General features: G+C 44.0%; 1 protein-coding gene across 1 annotated transcript in view; it reads right to left on the bottom strand.

The window, feature by feature from the left end:
* Nucleotides 1–373: 373 nt before the first annotated feature.
* Nucleotides 374–12620, bottom strand: part of lmbr1 (limb development membrane protein 1) — a 31122-nt gene continuing 18875 nt past the window's right edge. The window contains exons 11-17 of the mRNA XM_083672925.1: nucleotides 12321–12397; nucleotides 11753–11830; nucleotides 9003–9076; nucleotides 8692–8782; nucleotides 7945–8011; nucleotides 3818–3979; nucleotides 374–3310 (exon numbers count right to left, since the gene is read on the bottom strand). Of these exons, the coding sequence (XP_083529051.1) occupies nucleotides 3225–3310; nucleotides 3818–3979; nucleotides 7945–8011; nucleotides 8692–8782; nucleotides 9003–9076; nucleotides 11753–11830; nucleotides 12321–12397 (635 nt within the window). The 3' untranslated portion in view covers nucleotides 374–3224. The remainder of the gene's footprint in view (nucleotides 3311–3817; nucleotides 3980–7944; nucleotides 8012–8691; nucleotides 8783–9002; nucleotides 9077–11752; nucleotides 11831–12320; nucleotides 12398–12620) is intronic.

Genomic DNA, 12620 nt, shown 5'->3' with positions numbered 1-12620 from the left:
TACTATGAATTGAAAAAGCAAAGTTAACGTGCAGTTGTTTTCATCATTTTATTTGCAAACAAACCAACATCATAAAACAACAAAAAGACACATTGCAACTCAGAAATGAATATGGTAAAAAATACATTCACATACATTTTCAGAAAATCACATGCCGAGACAGATAGACAAACTGATAGACAAAACAGTTGCTTCACCTACAGTGCAGGCTAACCCTCAACCTTACAAACTCAAGAGTGAGAAATACTGTAAAAGGCAACCAGAACTGTTCATTTGGATTGGAACCGGTCCTGTCTGTGTCCACCTCACAAGCCAAGTGGAGGAGGGTGATTATAATACAGTAGGTCACTGGTGTGCCCCTTACCAATATTAAATGAGCAGCGGAAAACATTCTCCATCTGACTTAAGAGACCACAGGACGCAATTAACGATAATTGAACAGATTTTTTGAGGATGATGGGAGCACACAAGTATCATATTGATCAAGGAAGCAGAAAACAGCCAATATATTAGCCACGGAATTAATGTGTTTTGGTCAATTAGTTTTTCTCATCTTGCTTTTTCACAGTTTTAATGATCAGCCTCATAAAACCCTCTTTTGGCAGGCAGGACACAGAACAGGGCTTGGCACTACATTCACCAGGCTAACAGCAGAATGTCTACTAATGATGAGGCAGGGTAAAGCTGCACTCCTCAATCTCTGTTTGGGTCTTAGAAAATATAACTGCCACTTTTAAATTCTGTGGCTGTCTTTCTTCGGGGACAGAAACCACATATTTCATAAGTAGTGGAAGTGACATTTATCAAGACCAGCCTCTCCATTTAAAAAACACAACTGTGAACAGAACAAAGTGACTGATGAGTGCAGCTTTAACACAATGTAACATCCGCCGTTTGATAGAAAGTAAGTAGCTGCTTTAAAATTCCATCCAAACTCTTTCTATTACACAGGGCAACGTATGACAAATAGCTCTTTCATTTTTCCTTAAAATCAACCAAATCAACCAATCAATCAATGTAAAACAGTCCCTGTGCAAAACAACAAGTTTCAAATGCATATTTAATACAAACATTTTTATAATCCTTTTCTTTTCTATTTCTCATCATCATGACACAATAGTGACAATGAAAACATTTATGTCACCATAAAACTGTCTATACATTATTAGGGCCATCACCCGCATTTTCACAAGTGCTCAGGTTATCTGGAGATGAATGTTTTTGGAAACCCACCACGGCCATATGGGTAAGAATAGATTATTGACTACATTCACTGTAAGTAACAATGAATAGGTTACACCTGGTCGATCATTCCAGTCCAGAGATAGAGGGGTTCACAGTGAATTTGTCATTGTTACAAACATGTGCACACATAGACGCGCACACAAATGAACGTGTGCGCGCATATATATATACACACACACACACACACACACACACACACACACACACACACACACACACACACACACACACACACACACACACACAACAAACAGGAGACTACTAAACACTAAGTCTGTGAGACCCTCCTCCTGTAAGGCATACAAGGTGGTTCTAGTGACATCACAGTCCAAGAGATTCACAAATAACAACACTGAATGGGCAAAATGATGGCCCTCTATTTACATCCAAATAATGCAAAAGAGGTATGAAACATATACAGTATGTACATGTAAATACAACATTTACAAAATGACAGAGGTTTGACAAAGCTTTGTGCCTCCTAAACTATGGAGACTTTAAAATAGCTTAATAGTTATTTGGGTAGAGATCAGGATCTAAAGACATTTTTCACCAATGCACAATAGTTTCAGCAAATCCATCTTCATGGTCAATTTGAAAGCTGCACTATATGCTCTTTGGGAACAAAATGGAAACCTGAAGATGACTCTACTTTCCCCATGTCTAGAGTGATAGAAATCTACAACACATAACATAACAACTGTAACTCACACAAATGAATACAACTTCTATGAAATTAAAGCACAGAGCAGTAAAGCCGAATAAAAGCACATTCTGCCATCCCCAAAACTGGCTTCTGTGTTTAGGCTTAGGAAGGCAAGATTCACTCCCAGCCTGCTGTATCTACACAACACACCTCTATTCTCTCTAAGGACACTGGCCTCTATGGGGTGAATGTGGACTGAGTGTAATCGCTTGAAAACGTGAGAGAAGGTGGTGAAACACATATTTGTGAGGAAAAAATGCAAATTGTGTATGGAATATAGCATAAGAATAAGAGAGCTATTACATGGAGTGACTGACGTGAAGTGAACTGTGATGGCCGTTAAAAAGCTAAGCCTTTATCAAAGAATGCCATCATCTTTTCACATTTTTGCCAGAGGCATAAACAAATTCAAATATGAAACAAATAGCCATCAATACTTTACCATACTGTACAGGGATTAAATTTAGTGTATTTGATCTTTACATACAATACAGATCAGAAATTGTATTTGCCCCATATCCTGTAGCTACTGATACAGGTCAATGTGGAAGCACATTTGATAATTTTGATGAGAAATCATATACTTTATTTCCTCAAATAACACATTGTGGTGCATTTTATTACCAAAAAATGTTTTTGCAATAAGAGGGCAAGACTCCAAGCCATACATTGCCGTATGGGAGCTCAGTAACTGTGAGATGATGGTAATGGAACAGATCTTGACATTGAAACAAAGAGTTGACATTGAAGCAGGATGCAAGTGTAAGAAATGGCCACTAGTCTACCAGTGTCTGGCCACTAGTCTACCAGCGTCTGACCACTAGTCTACCAGCAACCAAGTTGTATCTTCAGCTACTGCTTTGAAAGTTTACATTTCACCTTGGCTGAGGCCTCCTCTGGCTCTGGGAGGGGGGGGGGGGGGGGGGGGGGAGTTAAGTTGGTACTAACGGAAAGTCCCTCATCCCCATTCATCAGATCAGTGGCTCATGGTCACAGTCACTGTTGAGGTCAACGTCAACAACGTCAAGGTCCCTGTTGTGATGCCAGTCTGTTGGAGCCCTCAGACTAGTCTCCGTCTCTGTCCCTGCATTCGTCCAAGAGGAGAAGGATGGAATGTCATGATGCTAAATTGCTCTGGGCTTCCATTCGCAGCATCCTACAGACACTGTCTGAGTCTATCAAGTCTCTTCCACAAACTCAAATCACTTTCACCTCTCTGCTGTGGAGCTGTACTAAATCTCTCTTTGGCTGCCATCAGGTGTGTTTGTCCCTTTCACAGAGTCTTCTGATGCCCGTTGGCCGAGAGCTTCCCTGACTCTGGGTCTGTGGGGCTGTTTGACAGTTGTAATTTATCCAGACCTGGCCAGGGAGAGATAAGGGGGAGAAATCTCATTAAAAAAAGCCACAGAGTTAACCTTAGATGAGCAATGGGGGAAAAACATCACTGCCTCTGTCTGACATTTCCTAACCCCCCCCCGCCACACGTCAGTCCAAAGGCAGGTACAATTGCATCCACTCCGGGTCTGCTTCTGACATGAATCAACACTATATCTCTCTGCAGCCATAGCTGTGGATATTGCCGGCAATGCTGCCCACAACCCAGTCATCCTATGGCATAGGGTCACTGATTTTGTGTTGATTATTACAGTAGCATTCTAATGTGATATTACCATCTTGCCCATGTGAAAATGGTGAAAATTACATGTCATTCAATTCCACAGTAGTATATTGGTTCAGGGAACAATAGGAAAGAATAATATTTGTTTTATTTACTACGGGTTGCCTTCAGCCAGGATTTGCCACGTCATGCTTAATTGTGACATAGGGTATCAAAATATGACAGCTTTTCGGAAATTAAGAAGTTACCTAATGCTTTCAGGAGCTCTTCTCGGACCGCTGAGGTGAATTTCCGGATCAGACAGAGTGTTGTTACCACGGCAAACAGCAAATTGTATGATAGGACAATATAGAAGTTTCCCAGCCAATTAAATCTCCCAAAGTCTCCAAGGAGATCAAACCTTGTAATACCTGTGGAGAGAAAGATGATCAACAAAAAACTCTAAGACCAGTAGATTGAACAATTAGCCAATCACTCCATTTGTTTTACCATAACCGAACTACGCTCCATTACAACTAAGTTATAATACTTGATGAGATGATGGCCAAGTTAGAGGTTTATTCTTAAACACCTCAAGGTTATTTGGGGAATACAGCACATTGATTCAAGAAAACAGGTACACAGTTTTTTTTCCCAAACACCATTGGCAAGACAAGCATTGTGTTTATAAGCAAAAAAACCCTTCCCTTTCCAGAAAAGCATGGACTACTGCACGAATGGACTACTTAGGAATGTCTGTTCTGTTGGCAGTTGAGGCACTTTGAAAAGTCTCTCTCTTCAATGGCCCATCTCTTTCAACAAGCCAGAAAGGCCAAATTGAAAGAAGGGCTTATACCCAAAAAACCATTTGATGTACACTGCATACTAAGAAACTCAGGATATCGGTTGGTTGAAAACAAATACAAAGTAACTGAGCCTATTATGTAAATGATTTAGTGATCAATGCCATTCTTTCGGAAGTGAGCTTTGAAAATTAAGATTTCAATGTCTGATTCCAAGGTGGATTACTTTGGTTCTTTTCATAGGAATATGTTTCGTTGGCGGACTTAAAGTGTAAACCTTTTTCTTAGCGTGCAAAACCAAGTGGAACAAAAAAAAAAAAGGACCACACCCGCCTGAGGCAGCATGGGTATCAATGGAAGCACAGTCACCTGCACACACATCCACCTGAGTCAACTTCTGGAGTACACATCTAATTCAAACAATAAACAAGCACAATCTTGTAGGTTTCCGCTGCACCGAGACAGCTTGTACAACTCTGGCGGGCTTGACCCCCCAGTGATGGGAATCCTTCTCTCACTCTCACCCTTGTCTCAGTGTATGCTTAGCGCTGGCTCAATCAGATAGCTAGTAACAGCCATCAAAAAGGTTGACAGAGAATGAATAGCAACTTCATGTAAGCTATTCGCGGTTCACACAGACACTCACAAATGCTATTATTGGCACTGTAGGACACCTGCCCAATTAAATGGTTATCCCTGAGACAATGTGGCCAGGCTGCCACCTCTTAGAGTCCTCATATGTGAACATCTCCGCAGGTGTTCTGGTGAGGGATAAATGCAGAGAGACTGGCTCCAGTGGCAGTGCACTGCAGGCGGACAGACACTTTCTCTCCTCCAAGCCATCTCCACTGACAGAGACAGAGGAGTGGTTTTAATCGTCCATTTTCTCTGGCAGGGCCACGGCTCGTTTAGAGCCATGCTGGGGACTCTGCTAGACCTGAGCAGGTTTTCCAATTTCAAACCATCTGTCATGGAGGATCACACGCTGCCTGCAGAGCCATCAACACCCTATTGTTTTCTATTTATCTATCCTGGGCTGCTGCTGCCTCTAGAACCTTCCAGAATGTTCCACCAGGATATGTGTGTGTGTGTGTGTGTGTGTGTGGATGGAGAGGGGGGGGGGGCGCTGAGGGGTTTAGTTTGATAGTGTAGCCTGAGAGGGGGGGGGCTAAAAGACATCAGTCGTAAATAGGCTACATATTACACTGTAATCATTAAGGCAGTGAGACTGGAGCATTGGTCTCTTCATTACTGCGTTCCCAATCATTTCAACTGTGTCATGTGTTTGCAGCCCAACTGTGTACTTCACAGGAGGCTTCTCGAGGCAGAAATCAGAGGACGGGCTCATTGTCATGCATGGAATAGAATAAGGAATGGCATCAAACACATGTCGTTGATTCCATTCCTCATTCTATTCCATGCATTACAATGAGCCCGTCCTCCGCTTTCAACCTCCACCAGCCTCCCCTGGTGTACACTGACCTAAACATGATCAATAGAGCAGTCAACCGTTTTGTTCATAAGTATGTAGATTCAGTTTTACTATTCCGAAACTGCCATGATAGCGCTGATTTTCTTTATTTTTTTCCTTCAGTAACGTCTCTGCTGGACGCCAATTAGATTAGGTGATCGATTCAGTGTCTGGAAAGATGTATTTACAGTCTCTGTAAGCAGTTTGCAAGCATCAATTGCCTTTAACAAAATTGCTTGTAAAGAGATGGGGAGAGAGGGTGGAGGACCACAGTCAATACACCTTGCCACTGCGGGCCAGCTAAATTAATTTCTCATGTCAAAGGTTTTGATCTTGGTTTGATACTTTTAAAAAAGCTGATTGGAAGTAAAAGGTTTTTGGCATTTAAAATGGCGGCATTAGCAGGAGGGCAGAGCGTGCCTCGTCACTAATGATGACGTAGCCTCTTCTAGAAGGACCTGTCTTCCTCTGATACATCAGTGCTGTTTGGCATCATCACTTCACTTTCTTTCCAAACACCTCATCACCATTTGCAAAATGTAGCATTTTGTATGACTACATTTGGGCCAAATATCATCTATCATGTCTTATAATCCAATTGGAGTAATATGACAGCTGGAGTCATGGTGCTTACATTAGCCTATTCATCTTTATCATCATGTATCCATTGAGGGATGCCATTAGTATTCAACTTTGGATAAGGTAACATAAATTACATCATTCTGTAATAAACATCTTTATATATGATCATTTTCTGCCATAGTCTTCTGCTGTTTGATACTGTATTATGCCATGAACAGCAGCCAGGCTTTTAAGCTGACAGGGGTGACCTGAGTCCTCTGCCTCGCCACACTGCTGCTGCAGTCTGCCTGTGCTTTTGGGGACACTGCAGATAAAAAGTTACACCAGATGTACAGGGAAGAAAAACAACAACTTTTTGGTCAGAGCGCAGAGCAGAGAGTGTGGAGATTTCTCTATCTCTCCAATGCTTTCAAACACACACTTAGTGAGTCTCTCCACCTCTAAAGCCCTGCCACTTTTGGCCATCCCACGTTTTTTCCTGAAATAAAATTTGTTTATGGTACTTTTACCCTTGTCTGCACCATCAGTGCTACAGAGAAACGAGCACTCCCATTTCAACACCATTACAGGTCCCATGGACCTCTTTCAAGAGAACCTTGAATAAAACATCATTGAATCCAAAAGGATAATACTGTACATTAGGTTATCATAGAGATACATAACCTCTCACTGCTTTGGGAACATTTTGTGCTTAGGTAAGCCACAATTGTGTAACATATGATTTATAGTTTATTTTATTATTATTATCTTTTTAAACTTATTTAGGCCTTCACTTTTTTTGTCATCACATCACCACACACTAACACTAACTGACAGAGATAGAACTGTTCTGTCGCTATGAACATAACCACACCTACAAGGAAAACATCAGTCACTGAAGGTAACGTGCCACACAGTATGACTGAGGACTTTATTTCTCCCATAGCATTAACACGTAAGGACACTCCCTACACACGGAAGGACAGCCCCTACACACGGCTTTTCTCTCTCGCTCGGGGGTATTCTCTCTGACTCTGTCACATGCATTTATTTCTTTTCATCTATTCAGCGTCACAAAGCAGAACCTGTTGATATTTTGTAAAGCTCCCCATGAGTCACTGTACGCTCGCACACACACAACAAACACACACACACACACACACACACACACACACACACACACACACACACACACACACACACACACACACACGCGATGATGCTATTTGAACAGCTGTGTGTACGCTCTGCATGTTTATTAGCGCCATTGTGATTCAGCTACCCCTGTCATTTTTTCCCCTCTCTTGCACCTTTCTTTTCTCAAGTCACTATGGCAAACTATGAAGGAATTTAACTTGTTAACCTTAACGGTCTGAGGGGGTGGGAGTATAAGGGAGGGAGGGGGGAAGGGGGGGGGGGCTACTGCAGTTTTCTGTCACGCTCTGTCACTTGGTTACGGCTGGGATCAATGGGTTCCATGTATCACGAGATATGTTATGATTCTTCTATGAGTTCCATACAGCTAGCAGAGGTCAGAGGAACAGAAGGGAGCAGGACTCACCTAAAGTTCTGGACATCACCGGCAGGGCTGAACTCAGAACCAGGGTTGACACACAGCAACCAATGATCTATGGGACACAACAACCAAGGTTCAAATGAGTAATATAGTCATAATCAACCGATTCTATCAGGTACATTTATTTAATTAGACAAATCCATGAGGTCCATGATTTAATAAAAAAGTAGTAAAAGTAGTGTGAGAAATGAGGAGAGAGAGAATACAGGACAATGACACACACACACACACACACACACACACACACACACACACACACACACACACTTCAGAGTAAATGGATTCCACATATTGTGCAATTAGTACCTCTGAAGTTGCTCATTACCAGGTTCTTTTCTTTGTCCTTTCAAGTCCTTTCACTGAGTCGTCATGGCTAGTTAACAAGCCTCACCGGTCCCAAACTCATTACCAAGTGAATGGGTCCACCGTGGGCCAAACAGAACACACATCCTTTACCCCCCCCCCCCCCCCCCCCCCCCCCCACCCACTCTCTTACTGATGTACAAGAAAGGAGCTTGCACAGCGTCCGTGTTTACGCAACTCACAAACAAATATTGGGCCGATCAACTGAGCCATTCAGGGGGGGATCTGAGGAAGGTGCAAGAGCAGAGGAGAGAGAGAGACCGAGGGAGAAAGAAAGAGAGAGCGAAAGGGGGACTGAAGAGGATTTAAAACAGAAGGAGGTCTAAATACATCAGCACCAAGGGACCCCCCCCCCCCCCCGGCCATTACCGTTGTCATGGTTGTGTCGTCTTTCCTGGGAGTGAGGTCCTGGAAGACTCGCAGGCTGTAGAAGCCCACCACAGACGACACCATCAAGTAGCTGTTGGATGAATCAAGGACAACAACCGCCTTCATGGGGACATTTTAAGTGTCCAGTTTGCACCTTTTTACCAGTGATAGAAGGTGACGAAATACAACAGAATGCTGCCGGAAGGTTATCCAGCTGAGCTATGCCTTAAGTAAACAACCCTGGCCAAGGAATGTCCCTCCAAGTGCCATGGATGGACGGGCGGGGGGGGGTCGGGTCACTTAAAGGATACAACATGAGGATGATCTCCACCAAAGCCTGGACCACACCAAAGGTGGATAACGAGGTGTTCCCGAGCCCTCGATCCTTAGAGAGAGAGAGAGAGAGAAAGAGGGGGGGGGGGGGGGGGGCACAATCTCATTGAATGAACCATTTGGAAGCATGAGGGGTTTCTGATTTGTGTTTAGTGGTATAATCAAGAGGATCATACATACAGTCATAAACAATAACAATTACAGTACAGAAGTACATGTAAAATGTCCACTGTCAACACAAACAGACAGAATCAAATTGGCTAAGTAATGAATGGAAAGAGATGATGAAAATCACTGTCAATCACACCAATATGTGAACAGGTGTTCAAACAAAATAAACGGCTTACGGTAAAAAGAGTACAGAGTGAATGCATGCCAATAACATAAAAACAACAAAACAAATGCCTCAGCAAACACACACAAAGCTTTTTTTCATACCCTTTTGAAGTTTGTAGGAGAAAAGAAAAAGCCATACATCTAAATATACACCATAGACCGGGCATCTGTGTTGTATATTATTAAATATTTGCTCTTGTCAGACTTGGCAGCGTCGCTGTTTATATTAAGCAAAGTATTCACTTCTATCCAAAGGATCAGTGAGCGGCACTGTTTGAGAGATCCACGATATGGCTCAGCTCAGGGAATGGGAATGGTTCAGCGTGCTGCATCTCTATCTACGAGAAAACGTCACCGTCAAGTTCTAGGAGCTTCCACTGGTTCCACTCCTACCAACCCCACAGTAGGTACAGAACACACACACACACACACAGACTGTTAGTGCACAAACTCTTAAGACACACAAACACATTCTCTCTCTCTCTCTCTCTCTAAAAGAGGCCGAAAGAGCAAAGAAAAGAAAAGTCTGACAGGTTGTTTCACGCCTTTTTATGCAACTGTCATGTGTGGGAGCTTACTGCAGAGATGTGGTGCAGAGCCTCTCTCTCTCTCAGGGAATTAGCAAACAGCATCTGATGTCATTTATTAATAGCGAGCAGGAAGGGAGGGAGGGAGGATGGGAGGGAGGGCACACATTAAAGCAGGGAGATTGTTGTGTGTGTGTGTGTGTGTGTGTGTGGTAGCTAGCTTTCACATTAGGCTTCCTTTCAACTCTGACTTCTTTTCATTCCAGTGGCGGGTGGGGTGTTGGGGGGGGTGCGTCGCAGCCTGCCGCTGCCCATTCAGACACACGGTTGGTGTTTGTTGGTTCTGGGATTAACGTCTCGCAACACCTGTGCGCGGGTGAGGTCATGAGCCGAGTGCAGCACGTCTCGGGCCCAGCCAGTCCCCTTCAGGTGTGTCCCGTCCTTCGCCATGCTTTGATGTATCTCAGGTAGTTTTAATGTCGGATAATAACTGAAAAAAATACTCATCATGGATTAGACAGGTTCTTTCTTTTCTTCTTTTTTTTTTTTTTCTTTTTCTTCTTTTCTCTCTTCCCGTACCTTTTCCGTTTGGAGGTTTTGATCTTAGGGGGCGCGCGCAGGGGGGAGGGGGGTCAAGGGTGGGCATGGTGTGGAAGTAGGGGGGGATGCAATTGGTATTGCTCAATTGCAGCTGAATGGATCATTTATGAAATACTGAGTCAAGTACTGGGGCTCTAATTCCACAGGGACGGCTGGCAATAACACTTTTATTGGTCCCTCTTAGCGTCCGTTCATCAAGCTGTAAAAAGCCATGTCCTCAGTGTGCTCCTCAGTGTGCACCTCCTTCTCCTCCTCCTCCTCCTCCTCCTCTGCCCAGGAGGCTGCAGCAGAGGCAGGAGCAGCTCTGTGCTCAGTATGCTGAGGGCCATGCAGGATGCTTGGCTAGGGAAGACAAACATCCGCACTGCTCTGCCATTGTGCTGCCTGCTACCATCAGCTCTATCTGGGGCTCATTTGACTTTCCCACAGTCTGAGTCCACTGTGCCCCTCTCTCTATTCTATTCTATTCTATTCTATTCCTCTCTTTCTCCTCTCCTCCTCACCTCACACACCCCCCCCCCCCCCCCCCCACGTCGTCGTAGGGCTGTGAGATCAGAGGCGTGGCATCCGTCCAGCTCATCAAACACGTAAACCATTTAGCGGGCTGCGCTGTCAGGAGGACGGCTTCAAGCTGCATGACAAGCGTAATTTGGGGGATTTTCTGCGATGCGTCATGCCAAAGAAAATATCTCCTCGATAAAATAATTGGAATGTCGAGGGCAGTCGCCCGCAAGACGAGGAACGAAATGAGGCAGAAATAGGATACATTTTGTTACCCTTCTCAGAAAAAGAACACAGACACAAGCGCACACACACCTCTGTCAGTGCAGGTGAAACAAGATAAGAGAGATTAAAACACATTGCATGCAAGAGGAGATACAATCTGTGAGAGCAGTTACACACTCCAGCAGTCAGCCTCATAATAACAGCACTTCAGCTGGCCTGGTCTGGTCTTTAGAGTCCGTGGACTTCAGACACGTAGCTCATTTAATCTGCGCGCTGCAGTGAAATGACTTTCAATGAGCTTCACAAACAAAAGGGGGACCAGGCCAGCACACCGATAAACATCTGGCCAAGGTTCTTTCTTCCGACATGCACCTGAGCGTATCCGGAATTTGATTTATGTCCCCGCCGGGAACTTTGGAACGCTCATGTTTGGCAGTCTCTTTCCCGTTTACATTTTGGGCATGTGTGTGTGTGTGTGTGTCTGTGAGCATCTGTTTCCAGCACGCCACAGGAGAGGCTCTCTACCCCAGCAGGCCTACCTTGGATCCCTTTGGCATGGCAGTCTCGTCCACCAACAGATAGAGGATGTTCAGCGCCACCAACAGAACTGAGATTGTCTACAATGAGAGAGGAGGAGAAGAGAGACTCAGGGGGCTTAACATGATTCAGCTACTAAATAAAAGGAAATCCACAACTAGACATCCTAGCTGAAACATTCTCATTGTTAAGCCCAAGGAGACGTTGTTGTTTGTTGGCTAAAGCGGGTGAATGGTGTAAGCACTTATTGAGTTGGTGGAATCGCAGGCATCTCAGCGATGCAAATGCATGGACGTACAGCATGCTAGCTAAAGAGACAGATTACTGTGTGGGAATTCAATTAGAAATCACAGCTGTTGCGGTCAGCTATTTATTAAACACTGTTAAACAAAAGGACGTCACACCTAAAGGCTCGATGTGCTGCAGGAAAGGGGTCCGGTAAGACTAGGCATTAAATACTGGAGTAGGGAAACACCTGCCGCTACCAAGGCTTTACACACTATAGGTAAAAAGGAGAGGTTTTAGTGTGGTGAGTTTGCAGCCGGCTGGCATATCAATTTGAATACTCACCGTCCCTGTTAGCAGTATTAACATCACAATGGGGTACAGCAGGTTCTTCTCCCATGCAGAGGCTTTCTTCCTCCTCTCTATGGAGAGAGAGAGGGAGGGAGAGAGACAGACAGAGACAGAGAGAGACAGAGTTGAGCAACCACCATAATTCATAAATTTGGAGTGCAATATGAAAATGAGGCCTCAATAAAGAATCACTTGGAATATTAAACACCATTTCCCTAAATTGGGTAATTAATACATCACGCATGGCGACTGCAAACTCATGCCTCAGGGGATATTCTTAGGTTTGTACAACTT

Source organism: Argentina silus (assembly GCF_951799395.1).
Source record: "Argentina silus genome assembly, chromosome: 1".
Taxonomy (NCBI): Eukaryota; Metazoa; Chordata; class Actinopteri; order Argentiniformes; family Argentinidae; genus Argentina; species Argentina silus.
Note: the sequence above shows the minus strand (reverse complement) of the source record. Positions and strands in the feature narration are given on the sequence as shown.